Source organism: Salvelinus fontinalis, unplaced genomic scaffold (genome assembly GCF_029448725.1).
Source record: "Salvelinus fontinalis isolate EN_2023a unplaced genomic scaffold, ASM2944872v1 scaffold_0319, whole genome shotgun sequence".
NCBI lineage: Eukaryota > Metazoa > Chordata > Actinopteri > Salmoniformes > Salmonidae > Salvelinus > Salvelinus fontinalis.
The window spans coordinates 160,346-181,798 of NW_026600528.1; the positions used below are offsets into that span (position 1 = coordinate 160,346).

Genomic DNA, 21,453 nt, shown 5'->3' on the forward strand with positions numbered 1-21,453 from the left:
GGTATGTAGTAGGTCTGCTGTTGTGGGGTGATGGTATGTAGTAGGTCTGCTGTTGAGGTGTGATGGTATGGTTAGGTCTGCTGTTGTGGGGTGGTGGTATGTAGTAGGTCTGCTGTTGTGGGGTGATGGTATGTAGTAGGTCTGCTGTTGTGGGGTGATGGTGTGGGAAGATCTGCTGTTGAGGTGTGATGGTATGTAGTAGGTCTGCTGTTGTGGTGTGATGGTATGTAGTAGGTCTGCTGTTGTGGGGTGATGGTATGTAGTAGGTCTGCTGTTGTGGGGTGGTGGTATGTAGTAGGTCTGCTGTTGTGGGGTGATGGTATGTAGTAGGTCTGCTGTTGTGGGGTGTTGGTATGTAGTAGGTCTGTTGTTGTGGTGTGATGGTATGGTTAGGTCTGCTGTTGTGGTGTGATGGTATGTAGTAGGTCTGCTGTTGAGGTGTGATGGTATGGTTAGGTCTGCTGTTGTGGTGTGATGGTATGTAGTAGGTCTGCTGTTGAGGTGTGATGGTATGGTTAGGTCTGCTGTTGTGGGGTGATGGTATGGTAGGTCTGCTGTTGTGGTGTGATGGTATGTAGTAGGTCTGCTGTTGTGGTGTGATGGTATGTAGTAGGTCTGCTGTTGTGGTGTGATGGTATGTAGTAGGTCTGCTGTTGTGGGGTGATGGTATGGTTAGGTCTGCTGTTGTGGGGTGATGGTATGTAGTAGGTCTGCTGTTGTGGTGTGATGGTATGGTTAGGTCTGCTGTTGTTGTGTGATGGTATGTAGTAGGTCTGCTGTTGTGGTGTGATGGTATGGGAAGATCTGCTGTTGAGGTGTGATGGTATGGTTAGGTCTGCTGTTTTGGGGTGATGGTATGTAGTAGGTCTGCTGTTGTGGGGTGATGGTATGGTTAGGTCTGCTGTTGTGGTGTGGTGGTATGGTTAGGTCTGCTGTTGTGGGGTGATGGTATGGTTAGGTCTGCTGTTGTGGTGTGATGGTATATAGTAGGTCTGCTGTTGTGGGGTGATGGTATGTAGTAGGTCTGCTGTTGTGGGGTGATGGTATGTAGTAGGTCTGCTGTTGTGGGGTGATGGTATGGGCAGGTCTGCTGTTGAGGTGTGATGGTATGTAGTAGGTCTGCTGTTGAGGTGTGATGGTATGGGAAGGTCTGCTGTTGTGGTGTGATGGTATGTAGTAGGTCTGCTGTTGTGGTGTGATGGTATGGGCAGGTCTGCTGTTGTGGTGTGATGGTATGGTTAGGTCTGCTGTTGTGGTGTGGTGGTATGTAGTAGGTCTGCTGTTGAGGTGTGATGGTATGGTTAGGTCTGCTGTTGTGGTGTGGTGGTATGTAGTAGGTCTGCTGTTGTGGGGTGATGGTATGTAGTAGGTCTGCTGTTGTGGTGTGGTGGTATGTAGTAGGTCTGCTGTTGTGGTGTGATGGTATGTAGTAGGTCTGCTGTTGTGGTGTGGTGGTATGTAGTAGGTCTGCTGTTGTGGTGTGATGGTATGTAGTAGGTCTGCTGTTGTGGGGTGATGGTATGTAGTAGGTCTGCTGTTGTGGGGTGATGGTATGTAGTAGGTCTGCTGTTGTGGTGTGATGGTATGGTTAGGTCTGCTGTTGTGGGGTGATGGTATGTAGTAGGTCTGCTGTTGTGGGGTGGTGGTATGTAGTAGGTCTGCTGTTGTGGTGTGGTGGTATGGTTAGGTCTGCTGTTGAGGTGTGATGGTATGTAGTAGGTCTGCTGTTGTGGTGTGATGGTATGGTAAAGGTCTGCTGTTGTGGGGTGATGGTATGGGAAGGTCTGCTGTTGTGGTGTGATGGTATGGTTAGGTCTGCTGTTGTGGTGTGATGGTATGGTTAGGTCTGCTGTTGTGGGGTGATGGTATGTAGTAGGTCTGCTGTTGTGGGGTGATGGTATGGTAAAGGTCTGCTGTTGTGGGGTGATGGTATGGGAAGGTCTGCTGTTGTGGGGTGATGGTATGGGAAGGTCTGCTGTTGTGGGGTGATGGTATGGTTAGGTCTGCTGTTGTGGTGTGATGGTATGTAGTAGGTCTGCTGTTGTGGGGTGATGGTATGGGAAGGTCTGCTGTTGTGGTGTGATGGTATGGTTAGGTCTGCTGTTGTGGGGTGATGGTATGGTTAGGTCTGCTGTTGTGGGGTGATGGTATGTAGTAGGTCTGCTGTTGTGGGGTGATGGTATGTAGTAGGTCTGCTGTTGTGGGGTGATGGTATGTAGTAGGTCTGCTGTTGTGGGGTGATGGTATGTAGTAGGTCTGCTGTTGTGGGGTGATGGTATGTAGTAGGTCTGCTGTTGTGGTGTGATGGTATGGGGAGGTCTGCTGTTGTGGTGTGATGGTATTTAGTAGGTCTGTTGTTGTGGTGTGATGGTATGTAGTAGGTCTGCTGTTGTGGTGTGGTGGTATGTAGTAGGTCTGCTGTTGTGGGGTGATGGTATGTAGTAGGTCTGCTGTTGTGGGGTGATGGTATGTAGTAGGTCTGCTGTTGTGGTGTGATGGTATGGTTAGGTCTGCTGTTGTGGTGTGATGGTATGTAGTAGGTCTGCTGTTGTGGGGTGATGGTATGGTTAGGTCTGCTGTTGTGGTGTGATGGTATGTAGTAGGTCTGCTGTTGTGGGGTGATGGTATGTAGTAGGTCTGCTGTTGTGGTGTGATGGTATGTAGTAGGTCTGCTGTTGTGGTGTGATGGTATGTAGTAGGTCTGCTGTTGTGGGGTGATGGTATGTAGTAGGTCTGCTGTTGTGGGGTGATGGTATGTAGTAGGTCTGCTGTTGTGGGGTGATGGTATGTAGTAGGTCTGCTGTTGTGGTGTGATGGTATGTAGTAGGTCTGCTGTTGTGGGGTGATGGTATGTAGTAGGTCTGCTGTTGAGGTGTGATGGTATGGTTAGGTCTGCTGTTGTGGGGTGGTGGTATGTAGTAGGTCTGCTGTTGTGGGGTGATGGTATGTAGTAGGTCTGCTGTTGTGGGGTGATGGTGTGGGAAGATCTGCTGTTGAGGTGTGATGGTATGTAGTAGGTCTGCTGTTGTGGTGTGATGGTATGTAGTAGGTCTGCTGTTGTGGGGTGGTGGTATGTAGTAGGTCTGCTGTTGTGGGGTGATGGTATGTAGTAGGTCTGCTGTTGTGGGGTGATGGTATGTAGTAGGTCTGCTGTTGTGGGGTGGTGGTATGTAGTAGGTCTGCTGTTGTGGGGTGATGGTATGTAGTAGGTCTGCTGTTGTGGGGTGTTGGTATGTAGTAGGTCTGTTGTTGTGGTGTGATGGTATGGTTAGGTCTGCTGTTGTGGTGTGATGGTATGTAGTAGGTCTGCTGTTGAGGTGTGATGGTATGGTTAGGTCTGCTGTTGTGGTGTGATGGTATGTAGTAGGTCTGCTGTTGAGGTGTGATGGTATGGTTAGGTCTGCTGTTGTGGGGTGATGGTATGGTAGGTCTGCTGTTGTGGTGTGATGGTATGTAGTAGGTCTGCTGTTGTGGTGTGATGGTATGGGAAGATCTGCTGTTGAGGTGTGATGGTATGGTTAGGTCTGCTGTTGTGGTGTGATGGTATGTAGTAGGTCTGCTGTTGTGGTGTGATGGTATGGTTAGGTCTGCTGTTGTGGGGTGATGGTATGTAGTAGGTCTGCTGTTGTGGTGTGATGGTATGTAGTAGGTCTGCTGTTGTGGTGTGATGGTATGTAGTAGGTCTGCTGTTGTGGTGTGATGGTATGTAGTAGGTCTGCTGTTGTGGGGTGATGGTATGTAGTAGGTCTGCTGTTGTGGGGTGATGGTATGTAGTAGGTCTGCTGTTGTGGTGTGATGGTATGTAGTAGGTCTGCTGTTGTGGGGTGATGGTATGTAGTAGGTCTGCTGTTGAGGTGTGATGGTATGGTTAGGTCTGCTGTTGTGGGGTGGTGGTATGTAGTAGGTCTGCTGTTGTGGGGTGATGGTATGTAGTAGGTCTGCTGTTGTGGGGTGATGGTGTGGGAAGATCTGCTGTTGAGGTGTGATGGTATGTAGTAGGTCTGCTGTTGTGGTGTGATGGTATGTAGTAGGTCTGCTGTTGTGGGGTGATGGTATGTAGTAGGTCTGCTGTTGTGGGGTGGTGGTATGTAGTAGGTCTGCTGTTGTGGGGTGATGGTATGTAGTAGGTCTGCTGTTGTGGGGTGTTGGTATGTAGTAGGTCTGTTGTTGTGGTGTGATGGTATGGTTAGGTCTGCTGTTGTGGTGTGATGGTATGTAGTAGGTCTGCTGTTGAGGTGTGATGGTATGGTTAGGTCTGCTGTTGTGGTGTGATGGTATGTAGTAGGTCTGCTGTTGAGGTGTGATGGTATGGTTAGGTCTGCTGTTGTGGGGTGATGGTATGGTAGGTCTGCTGTTGTGGTGTGATGGTATGTAGTAGGTCTGCTGTTGTGGTGTGATGGTATGGGAAGATCTGCTGTTGAGGTGTGATGGTATGGTTAGGTCTGCTGTTGTGGTGTGATGGTATGTAGTAGGTCTGCTGTTGTGGTGTGATGGTATGGTTAGGTCTGCTGTTGTGGGGTGATGGTATGTAGTAGGTCTGCTGTTGTGGTGTGATGGTATGTAGTAGGTCTGCTGTTGAGGTGTGATGGTATGGTTAGGTCTGCTGTTGTGGTGTGATGGTATGTAGTAGGTCTGCTGTTGTGGTGTGATGGTATGGGAAGATCTGCTGTTGAGGTGTGATGGTATGGTTAGGTCTGCTGTTGTGGGGTGATGGTATGTAGTAGGTCTGCTGTTGTGGGGTGATGGTATGTAGTAGGTCTGCTGTTGTGGTGTGATGGTATGTAGTAGGTCTGCTGTTGTGGTGTGATGGTATGGTTAGGTCTGCTGTTGTGGGGTGATGGTATGTAGTAGGTCTGCTGTTGTGGGGTGATGGTATGGTTAGGTCTGCTGTTGTGGGGTGATGGTATGTAGTAGGTCTGCTGTTGTGGTGTGATGGTATGTAGTAGGTCTGCTGTTGTGGTGTGATGGTATGGTTAGGTCTGCTGTTGTGGTGTGATGGTATGGTTAGGTCTGCTGTTGTGGGGTGATGGTATGTAGTAGGTCTGCTGTTGTGGGGTGATGGTATGGGAAGGTCTGCTGTTGTGGGGTGATGGTATGTAGTAGGTCTGCTGTTGTGGTGTGATGGTATGTAGTAGGTCTGCTGTTGTGGGGTGATGGTATGTAGTAGGTCTGCTGTTGTGGGGTGATGGTATGTAGTAGGTCTGCTGTTGTGGTGTGATGGTATGTAGTAGGTCTGCTGTTGTGGGGTGATGGTATGTAGTAGGTCTGCTGTTGAGGTGTGATGGTATGGTTAGGTCTGCTGTTGTGGGGTGGTGGTATGTAGTAGGTCTGCTGTTGTGGGGTGATGGTATGTAGTAGGTCTGCTGTTGTGGGGTGATGGTGTGGGAAGATCTGCTGTTGAGGTGTGATGGTATGTAGTAGGTCTGCTGTTGTGGTGTGATGGTATGTAGTAGGTCTGCTGTTGTGGGGTGATGGTATGTAGTAGGTCTGCTGTTGTGGGGTGGTGGTATGTAGTAGGTCTGCTGTTGTGGGGTGATGGTATGTAGTAGGTCTGCTGTTGTGGGGTGTTGGTATGTAGTAGGTCTGTTGTTGTGGTGTGATGGTATGGTTAGGTCTGCTGTTGTGGTGTGATGGTATGTTGTAGGTCTGCTGTTGAGGTGTGATGGTATGGTTAGGTCTGCTGTTGTGGTGTGATGGTATGTAGTAGGTCTGCTGTTGAGGTGTGATGGTATGGTTAGGTCTGCTGTTGTGGGGTGATGGTATGGTAGGTCTGCTGTTGTGGTGTGATGGTATGTAGTAGGTCTGCTGTTGTGGTGTGATGGTATGTAGTAGGTCTGCTGTTGTGGTGTGATGGTATGTAGTAGGTCTGCTGTTGTGGGGTGATGGTATGGTTAGGTCTGCTGTTGTGGGGTGATGGTATGTAGTAGGTCTGCTGTTGTGGTGTGATGGTATGGTTAGGTCTGCTGTTGTGGTGTGATGGTATGTAGTAGGTCTGCTGTTGTGGTGTGATGGTATGGGAAGATCTGCTGTTGAGGTGTGATGGTATGGTTAGGTCTGCTGTTTTGGGGTGATGGTATGTAGTAGGTCTGCTGTTGTGGGGTGATGGTATGTAGTAGGTCTGCTGTTGTGGGGTGATGGTATGTAGTAGGTCTGCTGTTGTGGTGTGATGGTATGGTTAGGTCTGCTGTTGTGGGGTGATGGTATGTAGTAGGTCTGCTGTTGTGGGGTGATGGTATGGTTAGGTCTGCTGTTGTGGGGTGATGGTATGTAGTAGGTCTGCTGTTGTGGTGTGATGGTATGTAGTAGGTCTGCTGTTGTGGTGTGATGGTATGGTTAGGTCTGCTGTTGTGGTGTGATGGTATGGTTAGGTCTGCTGTTGTGGGGTGATGGTATGTAGTAGGTCTGCTGTTGTGGGGTGATGGTATGGGAAGGTCTGCTGTTGTGGGGTGATGGTATGTAGTAGGTCTGCTGTTGTGGTGTGATGGTATGTAGTAGGTCTGCTGTTGTGGGGTGATGGTATGTAGTAGGTCTGCTGTTGTGGGGTGATGGTATGTAGTAGGTCTGCTGTTGTGGTGTGATGGTATGGTAGGTCTGCTGTTGTGGGGTGATGGTATGGGGAGGTCTGCTGTTGTGGTGTGATGGTATGGTTAGGTCTGCTGTTGTGGGGTGGTGGTATGTAGTAGGTCTGCTGTTGTGGGGTGGTGGTATGTAGTAGGTCTGCTGTTGTGGTGTGATGGTATGTAGTAGGTCTGCTGTTGTGGGGTGATGGTATGTAGTAGGTCTGCTGTTGTGGGGTGATGGTATGTAGTAGGTCTGCTGTTGTGGTGTGATGGTATGGTTAGGTCTGCTGTTGTGGTGTGATGGTATGTAGTAGGTCTGCTGTTGTGGGGTGTTGGTATGGTTAGGTCTGCTGTTGTGGTGTGATGGTATGGTTAGGTCTGCTGTTGTGGTGTGATGGTATGTAGTAGGTCTGCTGTTGTGGGGTGATGGTATGTAGTAGGTCTGCTGTTGTGGGGTGATGGTATGGTAGGTCTGCTGTTGTGGTGTGATGGTATGTAGTAGGTCTGCTGTTGTGGTGTGATGGTATGGGAAGATCTGCTGTTGTGGTGTGATGGTATGGTTAGGTCTGCTGTTGTGGGGTGATGGTATGTAGTAGGTCTGCTGTTGTTGTGTGATGGTATGTAGTAGGTCTGCTGTTGTGGTGTGATGGTATGTAGTAGGTCTGCTGTTGTGGGGTGATGGTATGTAGTAGGTCTGCTGTTGTGGTGTGATGGTATGTAGTAGGTCTGCTGTTGTGGTGTGATGGTATGTAGTAGGTCTGCTGTTGTGGTGTGATGGTATGTAGTAGGTCTGCTGTTGTGGGGTGATGGTATGTAGTAGGTCTGCTGTTGTGGTGTGATGGTATGTAGTAGGTCTGCTGTTGTGGTGTGATGGTATGTAGTAGGTCTGCTGTTGTGGGGTGATGGTATGTAGTAGGTCTGCTGTTGTGGGGTGATGGTATGGGCAGGTCTGCTGTTGTGGGGTGATGGTATGTAGTAGGTCTGCTGTTGTGGGGTGATGGTATGTAGTAGGTCTGCTGTTGTGGTGTGATGGTATGTAGTAGGTCTGCTGTTGTGGTGTGATGGTATGTAGTAGGTCTGCTGTTGTGGTGTGATGGTATGTAGTAGGTCTGCTGTTGTGGTGTGATGGTATGTAGTAGGTCTGCTGTTGTGGGGTGATGGTATGGTTAGGTCTGCTGTTGTGGGGTGATGGTATGTAGTAGGTCTGCTGTTGTGGTGTGATGGTATGTAGTAGGTCTGCTGTTGTGGGGTGATGGTATGTAGTAGGTCTGCTGTTGTGGGGTGATGGTATGTAGTAGGTCTGCTGTTGTGGTGTGATGGTATGTAGTAGGTCTGCTGTTGTGGGGTGATGGTATGTAGTAGGTCTGCTGTTGTGGGGTGATGGTATGGGGAGGTCTGCTGTTGTGGTGTGATGGTATGGTTAGGTCTGCTGTTGTGGTGTGATGGTATGGGGAGGTCTGCTGTTGTGGGGTGATGGTATGGGGAGGTCTGCTGTTGTGGTGTGATGGTATGTAGTAGGTCTGCTGTTGTGGGGTGATGGTATGTAGTAGGTCTGCTGTTGTGGGGTGATGGTATGTAGTAGGTCTGCTGTTGTGGGGTGATGGTATGTAGTAGGTCTGCTGTTGTGGGGTGATGGTATGTAGTAGGTCTGCTGTTGTGGGGTGATGGTATGTAGTAGGTCTGCTGTTGTGGGGTGGTGGTATGTAGTAGGTCTGCTGTTGTGGGGTGATGGTATGTAGTAGGTCTGCTGTTGTGGTGTGATGGTATGTAGTAGGTCTGCTGTTGTGGTGTGATGGTATGTAGTAGGTCTGCTGTTGTGGGGTGATGGTATGTAGTAGGTCTGCTGTTGAGGTGTGATGGTATGTAGTAGGTCTGCTGTTGTGGGGTGATGGTATGTAGTAGGTCTGCTGTTGTGGTGTGATGGTATGTAGTAGGTCTGCTGTTGTGGGGTGATGGTATGTAGTAGGTCTGCTGTTGTGGGGTGATGGTATGTAGTAGGTCTGCTGTTGTGGGGTGATGGTATGTAGTAGGTCTGCTGTTGTGGGGTGATGGTGTGGGAAGATCTGCTGTTGTGGGGTGATGGTATGGTTAGGTCTGCTGTTGTGGGGTGATGGTATGTAGTAGGTCTGCTGTTGTGGGGTGATGGTATGTAGTAGGTCTGCTGTTGTGGGGTGATGGTATGTAGTAGGTCTGCTGTTGTGGTGTGATGGTATGTAGTAGGTCTGCTGTTGAGGTGTGATGGTATGTAGTAGGTCTGCTGTTGTGGTGTGATGGTATGTAGTAGGTCTGCTGTTGTGGGGTGATGGTATGTAGTAGGTCTGCTGTTGTGGGGTGATGGTATGGGGAGGTTGGGAAGAGAACTAAAAGCCTTGTGGTAGGTCTGCTGTGGTAGTTCTGCTGTTGTCAGTACGGAGGCTATATACAGGGGGTACCGAGTCAGTACGGAGGTTATATACAGGGGGTACCGAGTCAGTACGGAGGTTATATACAGGGGGCACCGGTACCGAGTCAGTACGGAGGCTATATACAGGGGGCACCGGTACCGAGTCAGTACGGAGGTTATATACAGGGGGTACCGGTACCGAGTCAGTACGGAGGTTATATACAGGGGGTACCGGTACCGAGTCAGTACGGAGGTTATATACAGGGGGCACCGGTACCGAGTCAGTACGGAGGTTATATACAGGGGGCACCGGTACAGAGTCAGTACGGAGGTTATATACAGGGGGCACCGGTACAGAGTCAGTACGGAGGTTATATACAGGGGGTACCGGTACCGAGTCAGTACGGAGGTTATATACAGGGGGCACCGGTACCGAGTCAATGTGGAGGCTATATACAGGGGGTACCGGTACCGAGTCAGTACGGAGGTTATATACAGGGGGCACCGGTACCGAGTCAGTACGGAGGTTATATACAGGGGGTACCGGTACCGAGTCAGTACGGAGGTTATATACAGGGGGTACCGGTACCGAGTCAGTACGGAGGTTATATACAGGGGGCACCGGTACAGAGTCAGTACGGAGGTTATATACAGGGGGTACCGGTACCGAGTCAGTACGGAGGTTATATACAGGGGGTACCGGTACCGAGTCAGTACGGAGGTTATATACAGGGGGCACCGGTACCGAGTCAGTGTGGAGTGTGATGGTATGGGTAGGTTGGTGAGTACGTGTTGTTCCCGTTAACGCCACTGGTTTGGAGCATTTGTGCAAACTTTCTACAATATTACTTTATCACATGATACCATAGTTGAGATTGTTCATTTCCGCCTCCCCTATCAAGTCCACAATGTGACAGTAAGGGGAGCCATCATTAGTTAGGTTATTGGAATATTCAACCAACAGAGATTTTACAGCTCAGAGACCCATTAACATCTAGGTGTGTGATTGATTAACTGTCAGCCTTCAGAGCTGATTATGATTTAGTAAGGCTAGAGTTTAGCATCACAGAGATTTACTCCATGAGAATAAAACTAATCCCTGCTCTATGCCCTATTACAGAATCGACATGGATTTACGTGTTATATGTGGAACTCTAACATAGTCATCTATCAGGACCATTAGTTTAATGACTGATCTGTCCTGTATAGTCCAGTATAGTCCTCTGTAGTCCTGTATAGTCCTGTATAGTCCTGTTTAGTCCTGTTTAGTCCTGTATAGTCCTGTATAGTCCTGTATAGTCCTGTTTAGTCCTGTATAGTCCTGTATAGTCCTGTATAGTCCTGTATAGTCCTGTATAGTCCTGTATAGTCCTGTTTAGTCCTGTTTAGTCCTGTTTAGTCCTGTTTAGTCCTGTTTAGTCCTGTGTAGTCCTGTTTAGTCCTGTTTAGTCCTGTGTAGTCCTGTTTAGTCCTGTTTAGTCCTTAATAGTCCTTAATAGTCCTTAATAGTCCTTTAAAGTCCTGTATAGTCCTGTATGGTCCTGTGTAGTCCTGTGGAGTCCTGTTTAGTCCTGTATAGTCCTCTGTAGTCCTGTATAGTCCTGTGTAGTCCTGTGTAGTCCTGTATAGTCCTGTTTAGTCCTGTTTAGTCCTGTCTAGTCCTGTCTAGTCCTGTTTAGTCCTGTTTAGTCCTGTATAGTCCTGTATAGTCCTGTATAGTCCTGTATTGTCCTGTTTAGTCCTGTATAGTCCTGTATAGTCCTATATAGTCCTGTTTAGTCCTGTTTAGTCCTGTGTAGTCCTGTGTAGTCCTGTATAGTCCTGTATTGTCCTGTATAGTCCTGTATAGTCCTGTATAGTCCTGTATTGTCCTGTTTAGTCCTGTATAGTCCTGTATAGTCCTGTTTAGTCCTGTTTAGTCCTGTGTAGTCCTGTGTAGTCCTGTGTAGTCCTGTATAGTCCTGTATAGTCCTGTATAGTCCTATATAGTCCTGTTTAGTCCTGTGTAGTCCTGTGTAGTCCTGTGTAGTCCTGTATAGTCCTGTTTAGTCCTGTTTAGTCCTGTGTAGTCCTGTGTAGTCCTGTATAGTCCTGTATAGTCCTATATAGTCCTGTTTAGTCCTGTGTAGTCCTGTGTAGTCCTGTGTAGTCCTGTGTAGTCCTGTATAGTCCTGTGTAGTCCTGTGTAGTCCTGTGTAGTCCTGTATAGTCCTATATAGTCCTGTGTAGTCCTGTGTAGTCCTGTGTAGTCCTGTATAGTCCTGTGTAGTCCTGTGTAGTCCTGTATAGTCCTGTATAGTCCTGTGTAGTCCTGTGTAGTCCTGTGTAGTCCTGTGTAGTCCTGTATAGTCCTGTATAGTCCTATATAGTCCTGTGTAGTCCTGTGTAGTCCTGTATAGTCCTGTGTAGTCCTGTGTAGTCCTGTATAGTCCTGTGTAGTCCTGTGTAGTCCTGTATAGTCCTGTATAGTCCTGTTTAGTCCTGTTTAGTCCTGTTTAGTGGTATGGTATGTTATGTTTCTCCTCTACTCACTGATTGCAGCACCATGTGAGCAATGAGAGTGAGCACTTTAGCAGCCACAATAACACTCCCCCCTAAAGCAGTCTGAGGTTTCAGAGGCTGAGAGTCACACTCACTCCAACCTGATTCAATCACTCTGCAGATTAGTGGGGTCTAGTGGGTCAAACTATCCTGCTGACAATCCAAACAGAGAGTATGTAGGTCTGCTGGGATTAGTAGGAACACAGCTGACTGACTGACTCAGGTGAATATAGTTGTTTATCCAACCTCAGCCACCCCTAGTTGTTTTGTTGAACCAGTCTGTGATGGACTCAATTTGTTGTTTGTTACCACTCTGTGTTAGTTAGATTTAATCCAGAAGCTCTCTGGTGAGATGACCTACGCGGGATGGGCTGAACCAATAGTTCATCAAGAGCTAGGCTGAACCACTAGTTTATAAAGAGGTGGGCTGAACTATTCATTCATCAAGAGCTGGGCTGAACCACTAGTTTATAAAGAGATGGGCTGAACTATTCATTCATCAAGAGCTGGGCTGAACCACTAGTTAATAAAGAGATTTGCTGAACTATTCATTCATCAAGAGCTGGGCTGAACCACTAGTTTATAAAGAGATGGGCTGAACTGTTCATTCATCAAGAGCTGGGCTGAACCACTAGTTAATAAAGAGATTTGCTGAACTATTCATTCATCAAGAGCTGGGCTGAACCACTAGTTTATAAAGAGATGGGCTGAACTATTCATTCATCAAGAGCTGGGCTGAACCACTAGTTTATAAAGAGGTGGGCTGAACTATTCATTCATCAAGAGCTGGGCTGAACCACTAGTTAATAAAGAGATGGGCTGAACAATTAGTTCTTCAAGAGCTGGGCTCAACCACTAGTTCATCAGGGGCTAAACCACTAGTTAATCAGGGGCTCAACCACTAGTTCATCAGGGGCTAAACCACTAGTTAATCAGGGGCTAAACCACTAGTTAATCAGGGGCTAAACCACTAGTTTATCAGGGGCTAAACCACTAGTTTGTCAGGGGCTAAACCACTAGTTTATCAGGGGCTAAACCACTAGTTTATCAGGGGCTAAACCACTAGTTTATCAGGGGCTAAACCACTAGTTAATCAGGGGCTAAACCACTAGTTTATCAGGGGCTAAACCACTAGTTTATCAGGGGCTAAACCACTAGTTTATCAGGGGCTAAACCACTAGTTTATCAGGGGCTAAACCACTAGTTTATCAGGGGCTAAACCACTAGTTAATCAGGGGCTAAACCACTAGTTTATCAGGGGCTAAACCACTAGTTTATCAGGGGCTAAACCACTAGTTTATCAGGGGCTAAACCACTAGTTTATCAGGGGCTAAACCACTAGTTAATCAGGGGCTAAACCACTAGTTAATCAGGGGCTAAACCACTAGTTTATCAGGGGCTAAACCACTAGTTTATCAGGGGCTAAACCACTAGTTCATCAGGGACTCAACCACTAGTTTATCAGGGGCTAAACCACTAGTTTATCAGGGGCTAAACCACTAGTGTATCAGGGGCTAAACCACTAGTTAATCAGGGGCTAAACCACTAGTTCATCAGGGGCTAAACCACTAGTTTATCAGGGGCTCAACCACTAGTTAATCAGGGGCTAAACCACTAGTTTATCAGGGGCTAAATCACTAGTTAATCAGGGGCTAAACCACTAGTTTATCAGAGGCTAAACCACTAGTTTATCAGGGGCTCAACCACTAGTTTATCAGGGGCTCAACCACTAGTTTATCAGGGGCTCAACCACTAGTTTATCAGGGGCTAAACCACTAGTTTATCAGGGGCTAAACCACTAGTTAATCAGGGGTTCATTAGGGGCTCAACCACTAGTTCATCAGGGGCTAAACCACTAGTTTATCAGGGGCTAAACCACTAGTTTATCAGGGGCTAAACCACTAGTTTATCAGGGGCTAAACCACTAGTTTATCAGGGGCTAAACCACTAGTTTATCAGGGGCTAAACCACTAGTTTATCAGGGGCTCAACCACTAGTTTATCAGGGGCTCAACCACTAGTTAATCAGGGGCTAAACCACTAGTTTATCAGGGGCTCAACCACTAGTTTATCAGGGGCTCAACCACTAGTTTATCAGGGGCTAAACCACTAGTTCATCAGGGGCTCAACCACTAGTTTATCAGGGGCTAAACCACTAGTTTATCAGGGGCTAAACCCCTAGTTCAAATGAAAATCAAATCAAATGTTATTTGTCACGTACACATGGTTAGCAGATGTTAATGCGAGTGTAGTGAAATGCTTGTGCTTCTAGTTCCGACAATGCAGTAATAACCAACAAGTAATCTAACCTAACAATTCCACAACTACTACCTTATACACACAAGTGTAAAGTGTAAAGTAAAGTTGAAAGTCGAACTGAGTTCATAAAAAAAGTAATGATGTTTTCAGCAGCGAAGTTGGTTAGCGTTGATTATTACGGTTCAGCAGCGAAGCTGGGTAAAACCCTATTGTATTGGTTAGCGTTGATTATTACGGTTCAGCAGCGAAGCTGGGTAAAACCCTATTGTATTGGTTAGCGTTGATTATTACGGTTCAGCAGCGAAGCTGGGTAAAACCCTATTGTATTGGTTAGCGCTGATTATTACGGTTCAGCAGCGAAGCTGGGTAAAACCCTATTGTATTGGTTAGCGCTGATTATTACGGTTCAGCAGCGTGGCACAGTGGGCCCATAGCTGAAGGAACAGTATTATACAGAGCCATGATCACATGGAACTCCCTTCACAGTATTATACAGAGCCATGATCACATGGAACTCAATTCACAGTATTATACAGAGCCATGATCACATGGAACTCAATTCACAGTTTTATACAGAGCCATGTGTAATGTGCTCCTCTCTCTCCATCTCTATATCTGTTAGCTCTGTAATGTGCTCCTCTCTCTCCATCTCTATATCTGTTAGCTCTGTAATGTGCTCCTCTCTCTCCATCTCTATATCTGTTAGCTCTGTAATGTGCTCCTCTCTCTCCATCTCTATATCTGTTAGCTCTGTAATGTGCTCCTCTCTCTCCATCTCTATATCTGTTAGCTCTGTAATGTGCTCCTCTCTCTCCATCTCTATATCTGTTAGCTCTGTAATGTGCTCCTCTCTCTCCATCTCTATATCTGTTAGCTCTGTAATCTGCTCCTCTCTCTCCATCTCTATATCTGTTAGCTCTGTAATCTGCTCCTCTCTCTCCATCTCTGAAGCTATATCTGTTGCACCTGCTATTTACTTCCGTCAGAAATTGCCGTTAAAAGTGTCTGCCTTGCTTTGTGTACATGCTACAGCACCCCAGGAAGAGAGATGTTCTATGTTTCAACTCTTTATTCAGTGTGTTAGTGTCTTTCTCTCTCTCACCCACTGTTACCATTAATTACAAGGTGGTTCTCTTACATTCTTCCTTTGATCCAGAGATGAACAATGGTCCTGCAACAGGACCAGTCAGGGGAGTGACTCTGTCTCTTCTTCTCTCCAGATACCAGTCAGGGGAGGGACTCTGTCTCTTCTTCTCTCCAGATACCAGTCAGGGGAATAACTCTGTCTCTTCTTCTCTCCAGATACCAGTCAGGGGAGTGACTCTGTCTCTTCTTCTCTCCAGATACCAGTCAGGGGAGTGACTGTCTCTTCTTCTCTCCAGATACCAGTCAGGGGAGGGACTCTGTCTCTTCTTCTCTCCAGATACCAGTCAGGGGAATAACTCTGTCTCTTCTTCTCTCCAGATACCAGTCAGGGGAGTGACTCTGTCTCTTCTTCTCTCCAGATACCAGTCAGGGGAGTGACTCTGTCTCTTCTTCTCTCCAGATACCAGTCAGGGGAGTGACTCTGTCTCTTCTTCTCTCCAGATACCAGTCAGGGAGTGACTCTGCCTCTTCTTCTCTCCAGATACCAGTCAGGGGAGGGACTCTGTCTCTTCTTCTCTCCAGATACCAGTCAGGGGAATAACTCTGTCTCTTCTTCTCTCCAGATACCAGTCAGGGGAGTGACTCTGTCTCTTCTTCTCTCCAGATACCAGTCAGGGGAGTGACTCTGTCTCTTCTTCTCTCCAGATACCAGTCAGGGGAGTGACTCTGTCTCTTCTTCTCTCCAGATACCAGTCAGGGGAGTGACTCTGTCTCTTCTTCTCTCCAGATACCAGTCAGGGGAGTGACTCTGTCTCTTCTTCTCTCCAGATACCAGTCAGGGGAGTGACTCTGTCTCTTCTTCTCTCCAGATACCAGTCAGGGGAGGGACTCTGTCTCTTCTTCTCTCCAGATACCAGTCAGGGGAGTGACTCTGTCTCTTCTTCTCTCCAGATACCAGTCAGGGGAGTGACTCTGTCTCTTCTTCTCTCCAGATACCAGTCAGGGGAGGGACTCTGTCTCTTCTTCTCTCCAGATACCAGTCAGGGGAATAACTCTGTCTCTTCTTCTCTCCAGATACCAGTCAGGGGAGTGACTCTGTCTCTTCTTCTCTCCAGATACCAGTCAGGGGAGTAACTCTGTCTCTTCTTCTCTCCAGATACCAGTCAGGGGAGGGACTCTGTCTCTTCTTCTCTCCAGATACCAGTCAGGGGAGTAACTCTGTCTCTTCTTCTCTCCAGATACCAGTCAGGGGAGTGACTCTGTCTCTTCTTCTCTCCAGATACCAGTCAGGGGAGGGACTCTGTCTCTTCTTCTCTCCAGATACCAGTCAGGGGAATAACTCTGTCTCTTCTTCTCTCCAGATACCAGTCAGGGGAGTGACTCTGTCTCTTCTTCTCTCCAGATACCAGTCAGGGGAGTGACTCTGTCTCTTCTTCTCTCCAGATACCAGTCAGGGGAGTGACTCTGTCTCTTCTTCTCTCCAGATACCAGTCAGGGGAGGGACTCTGTCTCTTCTTCTCTCCAGATACCAGTCAGGGGAGTAACTCTGTCTCTTCTTCTCTCCAGATACCAGTCAGGGGAGTGACTCTGTCTCTTCTTCTCTCCAGATAGTGACGCGTGGTTGTGAGACATCTGAGATGACGCTGCGTCGGAACGCACTGTGCCAGCTGGGTTTCCACGTCAACTTCGAGGGCATCGTGGCCGACGTCGAGGCCTTCGGGTTCGCTTGGAAGGCGGGGCTTCGCCAGGGTAGCCGGTTGGTGGAGATCTGTAAGGTTGCCGTAGCAACGCTGACCCACGAACAGATGATCGACCTGCTGAGGACCTCCACCACCGTCAAGGTGGTCATCATCCAGCCTCATGACGATGGAGCACCACGCAGGTAACTTTTAACCCCTGACCCCTAACCTTACATCACTAACTCTTAACATTGACCTCTGCTGACCCCTTATACTCTACCCTCTCCTCCCCCAATGACTCATTGGAACTAAATGTGCTTCTCTTTTGACTTGAATGCAGAACAGTCTGAGTCTGAGGGTACTGTCCATGCTGCAACAGAAAGCACAATGGCATACTATATCTGTGTTGTAGGAGACAGAAGGAGAGGTCCATCTGTGTTATAGGAGACAGAAGGAGAGGTCCATCTGTGTTATAGGAGACAGAAGGAGAGGTCCATCTGTGTTATAGGAGACAGAAGGAGAGGACAGAAGGAGAGATCCATCTGTGTAATAGGAGACAGAAGGAGAGATCCATCTGTGTTGTGTTATAGGAGACAGAAGGAGAGGTCCATCTGTGTTGTGTTATAGGAGACAGAAGGAGAGATCCATCTGTGTTATAGGAGACAGAAGGAGAGGTCCATCTGTGTTATAGGAGACAGAAGGAGAGATCCATCTGTGTTATAGGAGACAGAAGGAGAGATCCATCTGTGTTATAGGAGACAGAAGGAGAGGTCCATCTGTGTTATAGGAGACAGAAGGAGAGGTCCATCTGTGTTATAGGAGACAGAAGGAGAGGTCCATCTGTGTTATAGGAGACAGAAGGAGAGGTCCATCTGTGTTATAGGAGACAGAAGGAGAGTTCCATCTGTGTTATAGGAGACAGAAGGAGAGGTCCATCTGTGTTATAGGAGACAGAAGGAGAGGTCCATCTGTGTTATAGGAGACAGAAGGAGAGATCCATCTGTGTTATAGGAGACAGAAGGAGAGGTCCATCTGTGTTATAGGAGACAGAAGGAGAGGTCCATCTGTGTTATAGGAGACAGAAGGAGAGTTCCATCTGTGGTGTGTTATAGGAGACAGAAGGAGAGGTCCATCTGTGTTGTGTTATAGGAGACAGAAGGAGAGGTCCATCTGTGTTGTGTTATAGGAGACAGAAGGAGAGGTCCATCTGTGTTATAGGAGACAGAAGGAGAGGTCCATCTGTGTTATAGGAGACAGAAGGAGAGATCCATCTGTGTTATAGGAGACAGAAGGAGAGGTCCATCTGTGTTATAGGAGACAGAAGGAGAGATCCATCTGTGTTATAGGAGACAGAAGGAGAGGTCCATCTGTGTTATAGGAGACAGAAGGAGAGGTCCATCTGTGTTATAGGAGACAGAAGGAGAGGTCCATCTGTGTTATAGGAGACAGAAGGAGAGGTCCATCTGTGTTATAGGAGACAGAAGGAGAGTTCCATCTGTGTTATAGGAGACAGAAGGAGAGGTCCATCTGTGTTATAGGAGACAGAAGGAGAGGTCCATCTGTGTTATAGGAGACAGAAGGAGAGTTCCATCTGTGTTATAGGAGACAGAAGGAGAGATCCATCTGTGTTATAGGAGACAGAAGGAGAGATCCATCTGTGTTATAGGAGACAGAAGGAGAGGTCCATCTGTGTTATAGGAGACAGAAGGAGAGGACAGAAGGAGAGGTCCATCTGTGTTATAGGAGACAGAAGGAGAGATCCATCTGTGTTATAGGAGACAGAAGGAGAGATCCATCTGTGTTATAGGAGACAGAAGGAGAGGTCCATCTGTGTTTTGTTATAGGAGACAGAAGGAGAGATCCATCTGTGTTATAGGAGACAGAAGGAGAGGTCCATCTGTGTTATAGGAGACAGAAGGAGAGATCCATCTGTGTTATAGGAGACAGAAGGAGAGATCCATCTGTGTTATAGGAGACAGAAGGAGAGGTCTATCTGTGTTGTGTTATAGGAGACAGAAGGAGAGGTCTATCTGTGTTGTGTTATAGGAGACAGAAGGAGAGATCCATCTGTGTTATAGGAGACAGAAGGAGAGGTCCATCTGTGTTATAGGAGACAGAAGGAGAGGTCCATCTGTGTTATAGGAGACAGAAGGAGAGGTCCATCTGTGTTATAGGAGACAGAAGGAGAGGTCCATCTGTGTTATAGGAGACAGAAGGAGAGATCCATCTGTGTTATAGGAGACAGAAGGAGAGGTCCATCTGTGTTATAGGAGACAGAAGGAGAGATCCATCTGTGTTGTGTTATAGGAGACAGAAGGAGAGGTCCATCTGTGTTATAAGAGACAGAAGGAGAGATCCATATGTGTTATAGGAGACAGAAGGAGAGATCCATCTGTGTTGTGTTATAGGAGACAGAAGGAGAGGTCCATCTGTGTTATAGGAGACAGAAGGAGAGATCCATCTGTGTTATAGGAGACAGAAGGAGAGGTCCATCTGTGTTGTGTTATAGGAGACAGAAGGAGAGATCCATCTGTGTTATAGGAGACAGAAGGAGAGATCCATCTGTGTTATAGGAGACAGAAGGAGAGATCCATCTGTGTTATAGGAGACAGAAGGAGAGATCCATCTGTGTAATAGGAGACAGAAGGAGAGATCCATCTGTGTTGTGTTATAGGAGACAGAAGGAGAGGTCCATCTGTGTTATAGGAGACAGAAGGAGAGATCCATCTGTGTTATAGGAGACAGAAGGAGAGGTCCATCTGTGTTATAGGAGACAGAAGGAGAGGTCCATCTGTGTTATAGGAGACAGAAGGAGAGATCCATCTGTGTTATAGGAGACAGAAGGAGAGATCCATCTGTGTTATAGGAGACAGAAGGAGAGGTCCATCTGTGTTATAGGAGACAGAAGGAGAGATCCATCTGTGTTGTGTTATAGGAGACAGAAGGAGAGATCCATCTGTGTTATAGGAGACAGAAGGAGAGGTCCATCTGTGTTATAGGAGACAGAAGGAGAGGTCTATCTGTGTTATAGGAGACAGAAGGAGAGGTCCATCTGTGTTATAGGAGACAGAAGGAGAGATCCATCTGTGTTGTGTTATAGGAGACAGAAGGAGAGATCCATCTGTGTTATAGGAGACAGAAGGAGAGGTCCATCTGTGTTATAGGAGACAGAAGGAGAGATCCATCTGTGTTGTAGGAGACAGAAGGAGAGGTCCATCTGTGTTGTGTTATAGGAAACAGACAATCACCGCCCGTGATTGTCTGCTAGGGACGCCGGGACACCGCCCGTGTTTGTCTGCTTAGGGACGCCGGGACACCGCCCGTGTTTGTCTGCTTAGGGACGCCGGGACACTGCCCGTGTTTGTCTGCTTAGGGACACCGGGACACCGCCCGTGTTTGTCTGCTTAGGGACACCGGGACACCGCCCATGTTTGTCTGCTTAGGGACGCCGGGACACCGCCCGTGATTGTCTGCTAGGGACGCCGGGACACCGCCCGTGTTTGTCTGCTTAGTGACGCCGGGACACAGCCCGTGTTTGTCTGCTTAGGGACGCCGGGACACCCCCCGTGTTTGTCTCCTTAGGGACGCCGGGACACCGCCCGTGTTTGTCTGCTTAGGGACGCCGGGACACCGCCCGTGTTTGTCTCCTTAGGGACGCCGGGACACCGCCCGTGTTTGTCTCCTTAGGGACGCCGGGACACCGCCCGTGTTTGTCTGCTTAGGGACGCCGGGACACCGCCCGTGATTGTCTGCTAGGGACGCCGGGACACCGCCCGTGTTTGTCTGCTTAGGGACACCGGGACACCGCCCGTGTTTGTCTGCTTAGGGACGTCGGGACACCGCCCGTGTTTGTCTGCTTAGGGACACCGGGACACCGCCCGTGTTTGTCTGCTTAGGGACGCCGGGACACCGCCCGTGTTTGTCTGTTGAGTTTTATAAACACTACCAGTTATATACACACTCCACAGTGATCTCCAGAGTAGTTAGTTGTAATAGAACAGAGGAGAAATGTCTCCTCTCCCAGTGATCTCCAGAGTAGTTAGTTGTAATAGAACAGAGGAGAAATGTCTCCTCTCCCAGTGATCTCCAGAGTAGTTAGTTGTAATAGAACAGAGGAGAAATGTCTCCTCTCCCAGTGATCTCCAGAGTAGTTAGTTGTAATAGAACAGAGGAGAAATGTCTCCTCTCCCAGTGATCTCCAGAGTAGTTAGCTGTAATAGAACAGAGGAGAAATGTCTCCTCTCCCAGTGATCTCCAGAGTAGTTAGTTGTAATAGAACAGAGGAGAAATGTCTCCTCTCCCAGTGATCTCCAGAGTAGTTAGCTGTAATAGAACAGAGGAGAAATGTCTCCTCTCCCAGTGATCTCCAGAGTAGTTAGCTGTAATAGAACAGAGGAGAAATGTCTCCTCTCCCAGTGATCTCCAGAGTAGTTAGCTGTAATAGAACAGAGGAGAAATGTCTCCTCTCCCAGTGATCTCCAGAGTAGTTAGCTGTAATAGAACAGAGGAGAAATGTCTCCTCTCCCAGTGATCTCCAGAGTAGTTAGCTGTAATAGAACAGAGGAGAAATGTCTCCTCTCCCAGTGATCTCCAGACTAGTTAGTTGTAATAGAACAGAGGAGAAATGTCTCCTCTCCCAGTGATCTCCAGAGTAGTTAGCTGTAATAGAACAGAGGAGAAATGTCTCCTCTCCCAGTGATCTCCAGACTAGTTAGTTGTAATAGAACAGAGGAGAAATGTCTCCTCTCCCAGTGATCTCCAGAGTAGTTAGCTGTAATAGAACAGAGGGGAAATGTCTCCTCTCCCAGTGATCTCCAGAGTAGTTAGCTGTAATAGAACAGAGGAGAAATGTCTCCTCTCCCAGTGATCTCCAGAGTAGTTAGCTGTAATAGAACAGAGGAGAAATGTCTCCTCTCCAAGTGATCTCCAGAGTAGTTAGCTGTAAT

At 47.8% G+C, this 21,453-nt stretch overlaps 1 protein-coding gene across 1 annotated transcript in view; it reads left to right on the top strand.

The window, feature by feature from the left end:
* The window catches only part of LOC129845585 (signal-induced proliferation-associated 1-like protein 2), a gene marked incomplete at its 3' end in the record, with an annotated part of 171,606 nt that overhangs the window by 132,757 nt on the left and 17,396 nt on the right, over nucleotides 1-21,453 (top strand). The window contains 1 exon segment of the mRNA XM_055913434.1: nucleotides 16,436-16,710. Within this exon segment, the coding sequence (XP_055769409.1) occupies nucleotides 16,436-16,710 (275 nt within the window).